The sequence below is a fragment of the Wyeomyia smithii genome, chromosome 2 (assembly GCF_029784165.1).
Source record: "Wyeomyia smithii strain HCP4-BCI-WySm-NY-G18 chromosome 2, ASM2978416v1, whole genome shotgun sequence".
Lineage (NCBI taxonomy): Eukaryota > Metazoa > Arthropoda > Insecta > Diptera > Culicidae > Wyeomyia > Wyeomyia smithii.
The window spans coordinates 218,732,302-218,751,530 of NC_073695.1; the positions used below are offsets into that span (position 1 = coordinate 218,732,302).

At 40.0% G+C, this 19,229-nt stretch overlaps 1 protein-coding gene across 13 annotated transcripts in view; it reads left to right on the forward strand.

The window, feature by feature from the left end:
* The window catches only part of LOC129721363 (retinol dehydrogenase 14), a 67,325-nt gene extending 55,487 nt beyond the window's left edge, over window positions 1-11,838 (forward strand). For all 13 annotated transcript variants that reach the window (XM_055673836.1, XM_055673838.1, XM_055673841.1 and 10 more), the window contains one exon: window positions 11,007-11,838. In XM_055673836.1, the coding sequence (XP_055529811.1) occupies window positions 11,007-11,746 (740 nt within the window). In that variant the 3' untranslated portion in view covers window positions 11,747-11,838. The remainder of the gene's footprint in view (window positions 1-11,006) is intronic.
* The last annotated feature ends 7,391 nt before the right edge of the window (window positions 11,839-19,229 follow it).

Sequence of the window (19,229 nt, forward strand, 5' to 3'; positions counted from 1 at the left end):
AAATTCATCACTCAGAGCATGATACCAATTCATCGTACTGTTTTTGTATCATAATCGACTATTTTTATACTGGCCCTGTTGAAATTGAATATGCGTAACTCACCGGCGAACCCTGTTATAAGAAGGTTGTGAAAATAAGACGAACACCCACGGTAACTAATTTATACAGTACGTGTTTGTATCTTTTGAAACAGCAGTCGCGAGTCAACATGAAAAGCGGATATTTAAAAATGACCTTATTATCAAACAGGAACAACTGTGAGAAGTTTCAGCGAGATCGGAAATGGTCGATCAGGATCGATTTGTGAAGTAGCATGGAAATGACTCAAGGCTATTTATCGGAAGCAAACTATCATAACTTGTAGCGTAGCGTAAGCACGACATGTTTCGTAGGTTGCAGACTGATGACTGATGCTCCCCCTCGAATAGTATGAGGTACAATGTTTGGGAGTAACATTTACACCAATCTGAGTTGAAGTAGGCCCGATAGTCATCGTTGCTGGTCACGCCCATTTTTGCCGTAGCTTGGGGATATTAGAAAGGACATTGATGATGTTATACTTACTTAATGAGAGGCCAGCGATTCAGTGACACACTCGTAAGTACCACGGAGTTGGATTAAGGGTGTTAGGCAGGAACTTGTTGGCGCAAAAACTATCTACTTACTTACTTACTTAGATGGCCGTCCGTCCTAAGACATGGCCTGCATAACGTGGTTCCGCCAATTCACTCGGTCCATGGCTGCCTGCCTCCAGTTCCGCGGGCATCCGGTACTTTGCAGATCGTTCTCCATCTGGTCCACTCATCTCGCTCGTTGCGCCTCTCGCCTTCTCATTCCCGCCGAATTTGAAGCGAACACCAATTTTTCAGGGTAGCTATCCGGCATTCTAGCTACATGCCCTGCCCAGCGTATCCTTCCAGCTTTAGCCACTTTCTGAATACTGGGTTCACCGTAGAGGCGCGCAAGCTCGTGGTTCATCCTACGCCTCCACACTCCGTTCTCTTGCACACCGTCAAAGATGGTTCTTAGCACCCGACGTTCAAAAACTTCGAGTGCTTGCAAGTCCTCCTCGAGCATTGTCCACGTCTCATGCCCGTAGAGAACGACCGGTCTTATTAGCGTTTTGTACAGGATACACTTGGTGCGAAGACTCAGATTTTGCGACCGTAGTTTTTTTATGGAGCCCATAGTAGGTACGACTTCCACTGATAATACGTCTCCTTATCTCCCGGCTGGTATCGTTGTTCTCAGTTACCAGAGAGCCGAGGTACACAAACTCGTCGACCACCTCGAACTCATCCCCGTCGATTGTTACCGTATTGCCTAGGCGTGCCCTGTCGTGCTCGGACCCACCTGCAAGCATATACTTAGTTTTTGACGTATTAGTCGTCAGTCCGATCCTATCTGCTTCACGTTTCAGTCGGGTATACTGGTCTGCTACCGTCTCAAATTTTCTGCCGACAATATCCACGTCATCCGCAAAGCAAATAAATTTACCTGATCTGTTGAAAATCGTGCCCCGAATGTCAAACCCCGCTCGTCTCATAACACTCTCTAGCGCGACGTTAAACAATAAGCAGGCGAGACCATCACCTTGTCGGAGCCCTCTGTGAGACTCAAATGGGTCCGACGTTACAGCCGAAATTCTCACACAACACTTCACATCCTCCATCGTAGCCCTAATCAGTCTTGTCAGCTCCCCCGGGCCTGGTAGCTTCCTACAAACCTGCCTGCTAATGGTGACAGGCGTTGGAAGATGACCTGGGAAAACACTTTGTAGGCGGCATTCAGGACTGTGATCGCTCGATAGTTCTCGCAGTCTAGTTTGTCGCCCTTTTTGTTTATGGGGCAGATAACCCCTTCTTTCCACTCCTCCGGTAGCTGTTCTGTTTCCCAGATCTCGACGATCAGCCGATGCAGCGAGCTAGCCAGTTTGTCAGGGTCCATCTTAATAAGCTCAGCTCCGATGCCGTCTTTCCCGGCCGCTTTGTTGTTCTTGAGCTGCCGGAACGCATCCTTAACTTCGCTTATTGTTGGGGGTGGCACATCTTCGTCGTTCGTTGCACCGACCACGTCTTCTCCGCTCCTGTTGTGGTCTCCTGCTTGCACGCCATTCAGGTGTTCATCGTAGTGCTGCTTCCACTTTTCGATTACCTCACGATCATCCGTCAAAATGCCTCCATTCTTATCCCTCTAGCCTCTGCGGGATCCGTTGAGTTTTTGGTAGAACTTTCGTGTTTCGTGTGTGCGGTGCAGCTGCTCGAGTTCTTCACATTCCTCCTCTTCCTGGCGACGCTTTTTTTCCTTGAAGAGTTGGACTTGCTGCCTCCGTTTCAGTCTATATCGCTCCACATTCTGACGGGTGGCTCTACGCAGCATTGTTGCCCGCGCTGCGTTCTTCTCGTCCAAAATCTGCCGACATTCTTCGTCAAACCACTCGTTACGTCGATTCGCTTACACGTGTCCCAGGACTTCCTCCACAGCACTGCTGATAGCTGTTTTCACGGCATTCCAGCAATCCCCTAGAGGGGCTTCTTCAAGCTCTCCCTCTTCTGGCAGTGCAGCTTCGAGCGATGACGCGTACTGTGTTGCGATGTCGTGTTGCTTCAGTGACGCGAGATTATACCGTGGCGGGCGACGGTACCGTATGTTATTCACAACGGATAGTTTTTGGCGTATCTTAACCATCACTAGGTAGTGATCCGAATCGATGTAAGCGCCTCGATGTGATCTGACATCGATAATGTCCGAGAAGTGACGACCATCTATCAAAACGTGGTCGATTTGTGTTTCTGTTCTATTCGGTGATCTCCAGGTGAGTCTATGGTGGAGGCTATGCTGGAAGAAGGTGCTAAGTATGGCCATGTTTTTGTAGGTGGTAAAGTCGATTAGTCTGAGGCCATTTTCATTCGTCAGCTGATGTGCACTGAATCGTCCAATCACCGGTCTGTACTCCTCCTCCTGGCCAACCTAAGCGTTGTAATCCCCGATGATGGATGATCTTGGCATCATGTTTTGGGCAGCGGTCATATTCACTCTCCAACTGCGCGTAGAATTCATCCTTGTCGTCATCGGTGCTTTCGAGGGTGGGCTATGCACGTTGATAATACTAATGTTGAAGAAACGGCCTTTGATCCTCAACCTGCACAGTCTAGAACTGATTTGCCACCACCCGATCACCCGCTTCTGCATCTCTCCCATCGCTATAAAAGCTGTTCCCAGCTCATGTGTGCTTCCACAACTCTGATAGATGGTGTGACCATCCCTGTACGAACGCACCATCGTCCCCTTCCAGCATACCTCCTGCAGCGCTACGATGTTGAACTTGCGGGTCTTCAACTCCTCGGAAAGCACGCGGTTACTTCCAAGAAAGTTGAGAGATCGACAGTTCCTTGTTCCGAGAATCCAATCGTTAGTCCGTTTTCGTTGCCTAGGTCCTAGCCGATTTTTCCGGTCCGTACTTGACGTTATTGCGTTCGTTGCTGTTATTTTTTAATGGTGCGGGCTTTCAAGGCCAGCGACCAATCCCACTATGTCACAGGAGGGCCATCGTAGTGCCATTGTTTGGAGTCCCGGGCACTACCAGGACTTGAGAAGGACACTGCGTTACTTAGAACGCTTCTGTTGGTGTCGATCCCAGGAAACTCCCTTCCGAGGAAGGAAGCCCCGCCCCCTTTCAGCATGCGACCAGCAGTCCCACCAGGGTTGGTTACCCGATCTTTCCACTGGTTACTCGCACATCAGTTGGTACCACGAGAAGGTGGGGGTACGGTAGCTGGAAGGCTGAGGTTCACTAGTGGGAACTGTTATGCGCTTTTGGTCCAGTCATTAACCAACCAAAAACTATCTATTAAGATTAAAAAACTGGCAAAATTTCATGCATCCAAAGCCCAAAGAGTTTTTAAAAATGCAAACACGCACCTGAGCCAAAACATATTCCTAAATTCGATCTCAAACCGCCAAACTTATCGAAGTACAATTGTCGTGAATCCATGTCACGCTGCCATGAGGTTTATTCATAATTATCAGAACTATTTAGCTGCAACATTAAACCAAAAGCTTGAGAAATCGAAAAACAAAAGCTCGCAAAAATTATAGTGTTTAATTGATTTTATTATTATTTTCTGTGAGTAGATACAGTAGTTATATATCAATATACAAATAGCGTAGCCTAAGCACAGTATATTGCTAACACGCGCTTGAGCCAAACATATACTTATCTTTATTGTTAAACTGCCGAACTTGTCAAAGTACCGTTATCATGAAATCGTATCACGCAGTAATTAAATTTGATTGTAGTAATCAAACATATTTTTATACAATACTTGATCAAAAGCTTGAAAAATCACAAAATAAAGCATAGAAGTTCAAACAGATTACGGTATTCGATTGATCACAATATTTCCTGTGAAATTGTCAATCAACTCCATATAATTATTTGGAGAAAAAATGGTCATACAAAAGCCAGAGAAGTCATGAATAGCAAAGAAAAAGCAACTATACTTTGAAGACGAATTTGACGTTGAATGGCGACCAAATTAATCGCTAAGGCTGTAAAGCGATACGCATCCTTTCCCAGGTAAGAAATAATAATATCAACAATTAAAAAATAAACTAAGGTCGCTTTTTACGCGGTTTTTCACGCGGTTTTTTTACGCGGATTCCGGAATCTACGCGGTTTTTTTTACGCGGATTCCGGAATTTACCGATCGCATCGTTTGTTTAAAACACTTTTAGTGAACACACACACTAACTGTTGACATTTTTAGTTTTTCCATCGAATTCCATTAATTTTTTTTTAATAAAACGCGGACGCGAAAAAAAAAACGTCTTTTCGCGAAGCATGGATTGCTTCAATCTCCCGGAAGCAAACTATCATAACGTGTAGCCATCAAACTAAAGAATGCTGTTGCATTTGTTTTTGGCGGTAAATCATTTGTGCAGGTAAATGTGACTGGAAAAAACTGAGAATGGGCCGAAAATACCAGTAGCCGAAATTACACTGCCCTATCTATATGAAGTCTTTGAATTTATCAACATTTGCATACGCCGTACTACTTTTTGCGTACGATGAACAATTAGTGTGTTCAAGTTCACCGGATGATGAATTTTATTGCTTTTTAAGTAACAAATTTGTTCCAAAAAGAAGAATGTTTCGTTCTTGCTTTAAAAGTGTTTTTTTTTAATTCTGCCATTTTAGATAGTCGTGATCTCTTCAGATGTGCAAAATATATGTTGGTATGTATTGTTGCTTGACTGTGGACTATTTTGTTGCTTTTCAAATAACAATTTTGTTACAAAAGAAAGAATTTTTCGTTATTGCTTTCGAATCAACAAGTGAAAATTTTACTTGCATCAACTTTGCGGTCTTGGTTTTGCGGCGTGGTGTGATTTTTTGATAAGTAATTCGCACCAACGACTTCAATGACGTAAATCTACATTGAGCTGTTTGTTACACTGCTTGCATTTTGGATACTAAGTTGATCGCAAATGATAAGTGCAAAGTAAACCACTCTTCTGACGTAGGGCTACGTCTTACTTTAATAGGGTGGCGTGCTGTGGAAAGTGTGAAGAAAATGAACCTCTCTTCAAATGCATATTATGTTACTAACACTGGACAGATTTTGAACGCCAAAGTCTTGATTATAAGATAGGGTATGCTTCAAAGTTTTGGTTTGATTTTGGTATAATAGTTGGCATATATTTTCAAACCAGGGAAAAAGTGGACTAAAATCTATTGGAAAAGTGACGCGTAGCCGCCGCAAGCTTTATGTTCGTTGTTTTAATTTTAGATTTTATTATCTTTTATTGTAAGTGGCTCCACCTTTTTCTGCGAGTTATGCCATTTACTCAGTTTCGCCAGGTGTAGAATTTAATTCGTATGTTATACCAATATACGAAAAATGAATCTCATTTTGTATTAGAAACTTGTAGAAGCGGATGGATGGAAGTCTCAGCCACATAACAAAATAACACGCGGCTTCAAGGAAAGACAACCAAATTCGTCCCGTGTCGAATGGAAGAAGATAGCAGAAGATTCAGCACACCTTCAGCCACACAACCATTTATTACACTGTTACGTGTTGCATATCAGAGCTGTGCGACTGGAGGAAAACAAAATTCTATCCGTGCTGACCAGTGGCAGACATGTGAATAGAGGTTGGAGTGTTACTGTTAAGTCGAATTTATCGTTATTTTATGACGTTCCAATATTTTTTATGACACGCCAAATTTTTGGATGAAATCAGATTAGTTTTATACCACATATACCACAATATTATGGAATTGTACAGGGTGGCAACGTAAAAGTAATGTACTTTATTTATGTAATTTTTTATTTTTCGTTTTCAAGAGTAAATGTAGTAATGAAGATAGAAAATTAAATTAACGGAAAATATGATTGTAGAAACTACAAAAAATATAGTTCAGCAAGTGGGACTCGAACCAATTTCATTAACATCTATGAGTAATGAAAATACAATGTAATTAGTTAAGTTTAAATCTTCCACCTTTATGTTTGATAACGGCCCGCAGACGCTTTTCGAAGTCATTCCAAGCCGCACGTATAACTTCGTTCGGCATTTCGTCCTAAATCTTCACCAAACGTTTTTTTTTCAGAATGTGTTCAAACTCAAATGCCTTACGTTGTCCAATTTTCCTAGAATGTATCCCTAGATACTGAAGTCCAGCGAAGTGACGACACAAGACAAATTCTGCTAACACCATTTCTGGAAGATCAATGCCTCATGCGCTGGTGCTGAATCCTGTTGTAAGCAAAAACTGTCTTTACCAAAAAGCATTTTAGCGTAAGGATGAAAATGGCCTTTGATAACGTGTTGCTTGTAGCCCTCCTTGTTTATTATCATGGGTGCAACTACGGGGGGGCTAAGGGGGGCTACAGCCCCCCTAGCAAGTTTTAAGCTCCCCCTAGAATTTCCCAGAGAATAATTGTAGTCAATATAAATACATCCCATACTTCCTATCAGAGCATCAAAATCAACACGAATTGAGAAGTCATCATTCATTGGCTGAGAACTAGTACTGTGCCTAGGATCGATTCTCAAACCTAGCTCTCTTACTTACCTTACTAATAAGACGAGTGCCGTGGTGGCTCGTGCTGTATCAAGGAGCTGTTGCCATGCTGCTCGGTTTTGGGCTGTGTTTCGCCAGTTCCTCAGACGTCTCATCACCCGCAAGTCTCTTTCGATCTGGTCGAGCCATCGCGCACGCTGCGCCCCCTAGTCCACAGGGTTGCTGAAGAGAAGTGATTTCATAGCCACAGCCATCCTTACGACGCGACCGGCCCACCGCAACCTATTGACTTTCGTCAGCTGTGCAACGGGGTTCTCTCCAAGCAGCGCGTGCGGGGTTCACATCCTTGTCACGAACGTCATCCCCATACATTTCGCTTGAAGCCGTTTTTTTCTGGCTCGCTGGCTCGATTATACGTCAAAAGGCTGTCAGTGCTTGCGAAACAGCTGATAAGCACCGTCCATGCGAGATCAACTGTTGCTGCAAGTGGTGTAAAGAAATGCAGAAAGCGAAAAACGATTGTTTTGTTTTGAACGTTTTATGGATTTTGCGCAGGACATAAATGATCACGTTCAAACATGTTTCAACACGTTCCGGATAGCCCTACATTCAATATAGTTAGAAGCACGCAAAAAATCCGTACAGTAACACATGCGGCACAATGAACGGAGCTTATGACCATATTTTCAGCAGTAGCACCATCATCATCGGCGGCGGCTTGAGGAAACTGTTACCATGACATCGGTCTGGCGGGGTTCTCTCCAAGCAGCGCGTTCATGCACTGTCGCCATTATCCGTCGTCTGTCTGTACTCCACAATAGATAGTCCGCAGCATCTTCTGTTCGAAAACTCCAAGAGCGTTGAGGCCAGAAGCGTTGATGTATCGATTCCGTAGAGAACTACCGATCGTATCAGCTACATCGTCAACTTTTTACCCTGCGACCACAAATTCGCCGTACCTGCTCTCCTTTTCGGTAAAGCTCCTGGAGCGCAACGATGCCGAACTGGTGAAGTTCTAGCTGATCTAGCAGGATCCGGTCGGCATCCGAGGCGTTAAGCGATCTACTGTTATATGTACCGTGCTTCTAATCGTCGGTCTTATTTCGTCACTAGATCATTGCGGGTAATTCCGGATCGTTTTCAATTCTTGATTGTTCGTAGTATGTTTATTTTAGCATGCTGCTTTACTAGGGCTGCGATACCTCGTCTCGCGACGGGGCCACCGTCTTGAGTGTAGACGCGAGAAACCGCATTTCATAGTTCATCGTCCACTTCGGATCAGTCGCTGTTCGAGCCACCCCCATCCTGGAAAACAGACGCTCAGACAAGCTGCTCTCCAAGGAGAACAACTACCGCTTCCCTGTCAGCATACGACCAAGTTCCCACCGGTTCCCCAATCTTCTCATGGTTGCTCGTATTCCAGTCGGTTCCACGTGGAGTAAAGAATATGGCATTATGCTTTGGACCACACTGGGATCTATTCTATGCCGACTAGCACGGGTGTACTGCTGGTACGCACTGCCCAGCCGTTTACCAAACCTAGTTCGCCTCAATATCGAATCAGTGTCAGCTGAAAGAGATGGTCAAAATATTCAATACATCTTCGGAGATTTATTCCCGATTGAAGTAATTTTGTCTTCTGTTACGGCACTACTTTATGCGTTTTTAAATAGGCGCATTGTAACTCTTTTTTCTATTTTTTTTAAATGAAGTGTTTGAAAACTAGCCCCTCCTAGAAATTTTCCTTAGTTGCGCCCATGTTTATTATTATGTCCCTGTCAATGAATAGCAATGGTAATTTCCCTTTGGTTGATATACTTCTCCAAACCATCACAGCGGATGCATTTTGTTATCACTCGACTGCTATTTTATCGGCTGGTATATCACGAACACATGCTCCATAAACACGGTAATTTTGCTTGTTAAAAGTTGCCTCCAGAGTAAACAACTTTTCGTCCGAAAAAATAATGTTGTGACCAGCGTGCGTCTTCAGCAGCAACCCTATCGGCAATATTTTGACGAGTTAATCCGTGAATTTTCTGTTTCTTAGAAGCTCCAAGGTCCTTTTTGATAACATTTTGCATGGAAGTCTGGCTTCATTTCACACGCCATTTTTATTGGCGAACTGGAGTCCGCCCACTTCGTTTTTTACCTGGTTTCTTCTTGGAAACAATCGTGCCTGTATCCTTGAAACGCTTGATGGTCCTGTAGACGAATAATCTGATTAAATTCAGATTTGACAGCTTCCTCCTGATCTCGATTTTAGTCAATCCTTGCAGGTGCAAGACCCTTATGTGACCTCTATTCGAATCCATTGCAATTATCTTGAGAGCGGAACTGAAAACTGACTGTATTTATTCCGAATAAATAGTAAACACGTCACTCTTTCAAAAAATGCTCAGATGTGTGTCATGTTGTGACAGAAAATACAACGAGGGGCACTGGGATACGTGTATTACTTCTATGTTGCCACTCTGTATGTTGTCGAAATACGACAGCTTTTCACTGGAGGAAGTGCCGATCGATGTACTTTTCGCTAATGCTGTCGCTACTATGTGCTTCCAGTTGGTCTCGAGGTACGATGCTGGCCTAACAAGCCAGTCGCCGTAGGTTCGAGTCTTGGCTCGGGAGAGACTGTTAGTGTCAGTAGGATCGTAGCGCTAGCCCCACAATTGTCCTATACACTAAACAGTTGGCTGCGATGTCTGTGTATAATAAACAGAAGGCCAAGTTCCGAATCGAAATGTAAAAAAAGGCTTTCGCTACTGTGTGTTTTAAATTTTGAATTGCCTCTGAAATAAATGAATATTGGTAGCAAGGTATGTAGCACTACAATATTTCTAGTTGCCATCAACTAGTGAAATAGTTGGTTTCAGCAGATTCTTTCATATAGTCCGAAAAGCGCTTTCCCGGTTAACTAGTTTTAATATTCTTTCGGCCGTGCTAGGGAAAGCAAGCGAAAAGCGACCAATAAGTAGTCGAAATCTGCGTTACTTGACGATTTCCAATAGTACAATAGTTCGAATAATCAAATTACTATTCTCTGCATTTGGGCGGATGCATAGAAGGTTTTCCAATCGATTGCTGCTAGAACGAAGGAATTCCATTGAAAACTAACCAATTAATTAACATTCGGAATTGGACAAATTTTCCCCTTTTTCGTTTTAAGATTTTTATTTTACACCCCTATGTAGCCGAACTTCCTGAAAGACGTAGTTCTACGTCAAAAGGGAAAATCTCACGTTACAATAATGAAAACTATGTTTTCAAATTGTCTGTTTAAAGTTTTATAGTGGTCAAATTTTCAGGGCGGATTTCTCCTTGGTTCTTAGGTTATGGACCATCTGTAAGGAATCACTTCCACACATTAGCGTATCTCGTTTTAGGAGAAATGTTGGGCACCTAGGAATGCGTAACTAGTAGACAATTTCCCGGACATGACACACGAACGATATTATAATCTTGTTGATTTATAGTGGCATAGCTCCCATATATTATGTGAACAATTTCGCATAAAGTTCGTTTTAAATCATCTAACTGTGCTCATGAAAGACTTGGAAAACTCTGTACATACAAAACCACATTTTAATTAGCAATCACAAAAGACATTGTTTTGTTCATTCTGGTGAAAACAAAAAACTACGAAAACATCAGAAATAAAGCAACGATAACCAATTCAAAGAAAGGCATTTAGGCAGATCAAATCGGATCAATTTGGGAAGTAAACTTCGCCGCCCGCAGACTACGGATATCCATTATAAACACATACATAAAGGCGCAATCATGAAAATTTTCGCCCGTTTTGTTCTCAAGTAACTTCAGCGAAAAGCTTTAGATTCTGCCTCTGTCAGCTAGAGAATCTAGCCAAATTTCAACTATCGTTTCTCTTTGATAATCATATCCATAATTCTAAACACTAAATTATGAAAATCATAAATTTAACTCATAATTTTTAATTTTTCCTTTTCCACAGAGGAAATCATCTCAGAGTACCCCAGCGCTAACCTGATTTTGAAACACATCGACCTCAGTTCCCTGACCTCAGTGCGGCAGTTTGCACAGGACATCATCGCCACCGAAGCAGTCATCGATGTTCTGATTCATAACGCAGGTGTTGCACAAGGCTTTAACAATAAGGTCACTGCCGATGGGTTGGAATTCACCATGGCCACCAATTGTTACGGCCCGTTCCTGTTAACACATCTGTTGATCGATCTGCTGAAAAAATCAGACCAAGGACGAATAATTCTCGTGTCATCCAAGCTTTATCGATTCGCTCGTCTACGAAAAGATTTAAGCAACATCAACCCGATTAACTATTTTTCGCTGTTTCCAGTGGAATTATACAATCTATCCAAGTTTGTTGAGATTATGTTCACGCAAGAATTAGCTCGACGATTGAAAGATACTCGAGTAACGGCTAACTGTTTACACCCAGGAGTCATCGATACCGGCATCTGGAGAAACGTTCCATTCCCGATAAATCTTCTATTCAAACCAATACAGATGTGCTTCCGGACTCCGGAGGAAGGCGCCCGAACTACCGTATTTCTGACGGTCTCACCTGATGTGGCGAATGTCAGCGGGAAATATTTCCGCGGCTGTAAAGAAAACGAACTCAACCAATGGGTACAGGACAAAGACGTCCAATGGAAGCTCTGGGAAGCGGCAAAAAGTTTAGTTAAATTGCGGGAAAGTGATCCAAAAATCTGACTCTTGGGACCTAAGCACCTGATTAGGTGGTGTTTTCTGGTGGGTACAGGGGATTCGTTGTGATAATAAATCAGGCACTGCGAAGTCGAAATGCGTTTATGCTCTAGAAGATACTGGTAATAAGAAGAAATCCTTTTACTTGGTATTGTATCCCATTTTAGTTTTATATATTTCAATTCACAACTCAATGTTACTAACTTCACATGAAAGAAATTTTATACTGTTAAAGGGTAAGTAAGATTTTTAATTTTATGTCAGCGTTGCACAGACTAACTATTTTTTTATTGAGAACTATAAATTAGCAAGAACGGGGTCTGCGTCATTGGCACTTCTGTGGATAAATTTGATTTTTTTCTGTATCAAGCTGAATAAACCCATTACTAGTTTTTTTAATTTCTCAGATCGTTCCTTCACATTCAGGTTCTGTGCTACGTTTAAAAACATAAATTAATCCACCTAGCGGTCAGACCCAGCCTTTCTCATTTAAACTTATTATTTGTAAAAATAGATTTACATGAACGCTGCAATCCAATAAAGGAATATTCACTCTTTGGGTACTAAAATATTGATGTTGGAACTGAAGTATAAAATTTGAAATTTGACTTAATTTCGAAAAATTCAATCACCAGCAATACCAGAAACGTTTAAATTGAACGATAACATATTTAAATTATATTGAGGCCACATATATTGATCAAAGCAGGTATAGTTTTGTATAGTCTCTTAATTTCTTTACTTTCCATAATTTCTGAACCACATATCAAATTGATATGAAGTTTGTTATTTGTAAGTTTGAGAGATGACTCGTTTGTATGACACTAGTTATGTTCACATAAGTCGTGTAATACTTGAGATAATAGACTTTCGTTGTTTTATTAACAATTTAACGGTTGTTTGATTACAATCAAATGAAAAGGTAACGTATGGGGCAGCCAAACTTTGAAACCACGTGCTCAATCATAATTCATCAGTTAACCCTTAACTAGCCCGTTCATCTGATATCAATATTGTTCATTCCGGTTGTGTAGTTTCTAAGATAATGAAGTTTCGTGATTTTCACATTTCGATACATTTCAGACGAAGCTACAGTTCGATTACAGCAAAATTCCATTGGGTGTTATGAGGCAGCTAGACCTTTCATTTGATACTAATTCTGTGAGAATCGGGTCAACCATCTCTGAGAAAGGTGAGTGAGTCCAAGTAGTCTTCGGAATATGTTTCTTTCAATAGCTGGATTTCACATTTTTAAACATAACAGGCAAAGTAATAATCCGTTTGCAAAAAAAAAAAATCATAGGGGTTTTATGGGGCAACAAGACCTTCCATATAACACTGATTTTATGCAAATCTGTCCAGCCATCTCTGAGAAACATGAGTGAGATTAAATAGTATCCAGAACACGTTTCTTTCCATAACTTCTGAACCACAAGTACAATCTTCATTCAATCTTCTGAGATAATGATGTTTCGTGATTTTTACATTTTGATCCATAACCTCTAAACTAGAAATCTGATTACAATAAAATTCAATAGGGTTTTAAAGGGCAACTAGGCCTTTCATTTGCAATTAATTTCATTGAAGTCGGTTTAGTCATCGCTGAGAAAAGTGAGTGAGAAAAAAAAGTTGCCAGTGATCGTTAGGAGAAAGTCAATATGTTTACTTTCATTAGGTGATGTCACATTTTTGTGAACAACGGACAAAGTTACTATCCGATTGCAATGAAATTCAATAGCAACCTATGGGGCAACTAGACCTTTCATTTGACACTAATTTTGTGAAAATCGGTTCAGCCATCTCTGAGAAAAATGAGTGAGTTTAAACAACCTTAGGATAACTTTTCTTTACATAACTTTTGAACCATATGTTCAAACATAACGAAATTTGAAAGTTAAGGATTCTGGAGACAGCCCGATCATTTGAAACCAGTTCCATTGAAATCGGTTGTGTGGATTCTGAGATATTGATGTTTCGTGATTTTTACATTTTGATACATAATTTAGAGGTTATGTAAAAATCCGATTACAATGAAATTCAATTGCAACCTATGGCGCAACTAGACCTTTCATACAGAAAATGCTCAGTTCGTCGAAAGGGGTCGAGTGGTATACGACATTCGGCCATTGGGACCACTTTTATACCTTTGGTTTTTCTAGTGATTGCTATACCTTTCTAGGAGAAAGGCAAAAATGGGTTCTCATTGTGCAGCGAGCACCAAAAGCTAGCCAGTTTATTAGACTTTCATTTGTTTGCGATAGTTGTTTTTCGGTGGCTTGTGATTGAAGGTCCAACTAACAAGTATCGTAAACTGTTAACTGCGGAGTCGACGATTTGCTGAATAATTGAGCGGACAGTAAATGTACAAAAACGGACCTTCATGGTTACCACTGCAATGCAGCATGATGTAAAGCTGGAATGTGAGGCGAGGCACTCAAAATTGAATATTCTTAATTCAGTTATAATCTGTACAACATTTTTTTATTATTCAAATTCGTTTTATTGATACTTATTTATTTCGCTGCCATTTTCATTCAACCGCAGCAGTTCGAACATATACAGTAAAAAAATCTGAATTTACACGTCACGTAAAATATTTTCTCATTTACATAAAGTCTTCATGTCGAATCGCATATAAAGAATTGCCTCCATCGCTTATGATAAAAAATTCCATTAAATTCCACGGAAATTTAAATGATATTGCACAAAATTTTCGAACAAAACCGTGGTTTACGTCAGAAGCAACAGAAATTTGAATGAGAAAATATTTTACGTGACGCGTAATATTCAGATTTTTTTACTGTGTAGAGTTGCACAATTTCGGGAACCGCTCTCATATTCATCTTAGCACCTATATTCATCTCATCACGTCGTTTTGATCAATTTATCGTCAAATTTTGCCATATTTTCAACGTAAAACTTTAAGCCACTTGAGAAAATAGAGAAGCAAATAGATTTACTCTCAAAAATTTGTAGAAGTTTGACGGTAAATTGGACAAATGAGAGAAATAAGATGAATATAGGTGCACCCACCTGTTGAGATGAATAATGAGGCGATTACCCTACATTTTAAAACAAGCTTGAATTTCATTTGCTGTAGAGTATTATAATGATTTTTTCCTATTTATCAAAATCAACAGGCTACAAATTTCCCATTGATGGTTCAAAGTCTTCAACTATAGCAGTCAAGATCATTACAATACAAGCCAGCAAAAAGATCTAAGATCGAGAATTATATTCGGTAAGGGAAGAGGACAACATTAAATCAATCAATTTCTGTCGAGGCTTGATTCAATCATGTTCTACTGTTGTATAATGGATTTTGTAATTTGTGTATATCACTTTTGCCTAATGCCCTTCAGGCCTCCAAAAAAACCTAGGGTGGTCAATAGTTTCGAAAGATGTCTACTATCGTATTTTTTTCCAATATCACTTCAGAACCACAATTTTCACCAGCAGCCTTGACCACGTGAAATTAAAACAATTTTCGCTCTAAGAATGCCAGAACAAAAAAGCCGAAAACAAACCATTTGCCTAAGTCAACCATGCTAGACAATACATAACGACGTCACACGCATACCTGGACGCGGCACAAAAAATCTCCCAATTTAAGCTTAAGCGTAAAATCAATCTGCATGATTCGGATGAATTAGGAACATAACCGAAAAGTTAGATCGTCAGCTTATGACGGTGTACAGCATCCGTCTCTTCGGTAAACCTTTTGAAAGAGCACGGCAAGCAGTTCGCTTCTATCGGCCGGAGAGTTTACACGTGAGTGATCGTGATTAAACCGAAAAGATTTTTCTAGTTTTTTTTTCACTTCTTGCTTCATGACGGCCCGTGTGTGCTCTTGAGAAAAACTTTCTTTACTTTTCAAATTATTTTGAAGATATTCAGTTTAATGTGATCGTTTTACTTAAATCATTTTCATATAAAAGTGCTACGCTATTATGAAAGAGTGTTTTTCGTTATGGAAATACGTTGATAGAAAACTAACAAATGTGATCTAATTCTGAAATGTAAAAAATAATCCACCAGCGATAAGTACATCTATTGATTTCCAATCAATTGAGCGTGTTTTCTTTCATGTTCTGTGTTCGTTGTAAAACGGAGGCGTTCACAAGCAAAACCAAACCCAAACCAACTCCAACGTTTTTACAAAACATCTATTCTGATCCGAAATGCTTTTTGTTGTTTGTGAATGTCTGCAACAGTCCAAAAACTGGAAAAATCTGTTCAAAATGTTGAAAACATACCCAGATTCCAAAACAATTGCGTTCATGCAGGCAAAAATGTGTACACATCTGGAGGAAGTCTGCGCAAACATAACCAGATTTAAAAAAAATCAAAACCAATGAAGAAACTGCAAATGTGGTGCATTTTTTGGTAATTAATCCTAAAAGTTTTAGAATGTACGAATGGCAAATGGCAAGAACCAATTTGTCGGTTCCAATCAAGATTTTGTATACCTACATAGTGCATTTTAAGATATTTTATTTTACGAAAATATCTCTACACTTGATGTCAGTTGATAGAGATTTATTTATTCCAATTCAAAAATCAATCAATCAAACTTCACATGAACGAAAATTTAGAATTTTGATTTTTAGCGTCATGGGGACTACTTATTTTGCACTGAGAACTCTACTCTGCCGTTGGCACTTCTTCTAGGCAAACCAGATGAATTCGATTTTTATTTTTGCATTGAGCTTCTTTTTGTGGCTGGCAAGGTGATGGCGGCTGAAATTTAACGCATAGAATGAAGAACAGAACAATCAGTTTAGGGTTCCATGACTGGCTTAATATTTCCTTGGATCGTTTCTTCACAAAGCTTTTGAGTTATGTGTTACGTTTTAAAAATGAAGTCTCATTGTACAGCAAGCACCAAAAGGTAACCAGTCTACTGGACTTCAATTTCTATTCGGTACTTGCTTGTCGAAGGTTTGTGATTAATTGTTCAACTAACGAGCACCTCTTAAATTATTGACTGCGATGTAGAAGATTTGCTGACTAATTAAACCGTCTCATTGCAATTTTGAAACCTTTATTGAACAATCAATAATTGGATAAAAGTTAATGGGTTCGATGATGGCAATTTCGGTCACGGGTTACTTTAAAACACGTTTTATTATGTCAAAGCCGACGTTTCAAGGATATATTTCCTCGTCCTCAGGGCAAAAACAAAACAAACAAGTTCTCGTCAAAATATGGTGCATTGGTGCTAAATTGCTGTTGGTTAACTACACTACAACAGTATCTTCCAACACACATCACCAACACGATGCAATCGTGTGTGATGTGTGTTGGAAGATACTGTTGTAGTGTAGTTAACCAACAGCAATTTAGCACCAATGCACCATATTTTGACGAGAACTTGTTTGTTTTGTTTTTGCCCTGAGGACGAGGAAATATATCCTTGAAACGTCGGCTTTGACATAATAAAACGTGTTTTAAAGTAACCCGTGACCGAAATTGCCATCATCAAACCCATTAACTATTTATTGGTCAAACAACGCTTAACATTGGATAAAAGAGTAACTTCAAGTTTAACACTGCCATTGCAGTTGTTTTTTTTTTACCCAAGCTGTATTTTGTTTTATAGCGTTAGCTACATGTTAATTTGCTATGTGAGGCAAGGTACACAAAATCATATATTCTTGAAATCCATTATATACAATATCGCACGCTAGCCTAGGGGCTAATGCGGTCTCGATCAACTAGATTAGTTGAGAGAATTCGTTATCGATATTGTTTTCGGCACATTTTGCATGTTGTAGGATAAGTACAACGATACACCGTGCCCCAGTGCTGAGTCGAGAAAATTTCCAGCTCGAAAAGTTCCTCGACCTGATCGGGAATCGAACCCGATATCACAACCGTGTGGGAGAGGTAGCCGACCGACATCGCTAACCACAGAACCACGGGGACCATCCATTATATACAACATATAGTGATTATTTTACTGAACTTAAGTTAATTTTTTATAACTGTTTACAATTTGTAATTTTATTCATTGGTTTGAGAAACTACATTTTCAGTTTTTAAATGATTCAGCAATTTGTTTAGTGATAATAGTAACACTCTAATTTACCATGAAAAATATTACCAAAGGCAAAAGCAATATAATTTCAAATTACAAATCGGGCAAGGCAAGAAAAATTTGAAAGTTTTACTTTATTTTGTATTTTGCTGAATAAGAAGAATCCACAAATGGGATTCTGGTGAAGGATGAAGACGACATGCTACCAATTTGTTGGTAGTAAGAGTGTGTTAAGATTGTATAAAATCATGGTAACCATTGCACACTGGGAAAAAATGAACCCAAATTCCCACTAATTAGAAACCGCTGGGCTGGCAACCTGAAATATAGCATTTCTTATGTAAAATTGGTCAATAAATCGATTGGTGATAGTTTCATCCATTTCTTATGTAAAATTGGTCAATAAATCGATTGATGATGGTTTAATTTTGTGCAGAGCACGGAAAATGGTCTATTCTACCGCTCTTCACCCCATTTTTGCGAATTTTTGAAAATATCGACCTTTTCCCGTACCCTGCACGGAATGAAACCATCACCAATCGATTTATTGACCAATTTTACATAAGAAATGCTATATTTCTGGTTGCCATTTCAGCGGCACTAATTTAGTGGCAATTTTGGTTCGTTTTTTCCCAGTGTGCATTGGTAGAGCTAGTAAACTCAAATGCGTCGCAAATCAATCCTGTGCTTCTGCAACTGGTGAATTATTTCAAATTCTCGGTGCCTTGGAACGATTTGAAACTAGGAAAAGGGTTAGTTCGCGATCATAAATACAGGAATTAGGCAATGAATAAGTACGAGGGTGATATCCAAGACACAACCGCTATTACGTTGGACTACGGTTTTTATATTGCATCAAAATAAATCGTACACAGAATCGTAACGCTAGTATTTCCTGCAATTTCAACTAACAGGTGACACCACATTTTTGGATTTTTTTAAGGTTCTCTCACTCAACAACAAACACGCTCAGAGGAAACTTAAGGTACAGTCGAATCCCTCTATAACGACACTCTTTATAGCGACAAATCTCGCTATAGCGACATTCTCAACAGTCCCTTCAGTTTTATACTAAAATTCTTCGCTTTATTGCGACATTTCACTAAAACGACCTCCCTCTATAACGGCATATCAAAACTAATACTTGTCATTCTTTATTGCGACAGTCGAATCTCTCTATAACGACATTGCTAAAACTATAACGACATTCTCAACGGTACCTTCTGGTCCCAAGTATAGATGACAGTTCTAAAGGTTTGCTATTCACGTCGATGCATTAGTATTAGTGATCGTTATGAACTTTTTCCAATTTTGTATGAAATTTGGAATGATTTTGCATTTTAAACTAAACTTATAAAACATACTTTCCTGAAAAGTTATAGAAATGATGTTGAAACATGTTTTATTTGTGGGGAATATATAAACATGCTGCGGTTTAGGTAAAATATG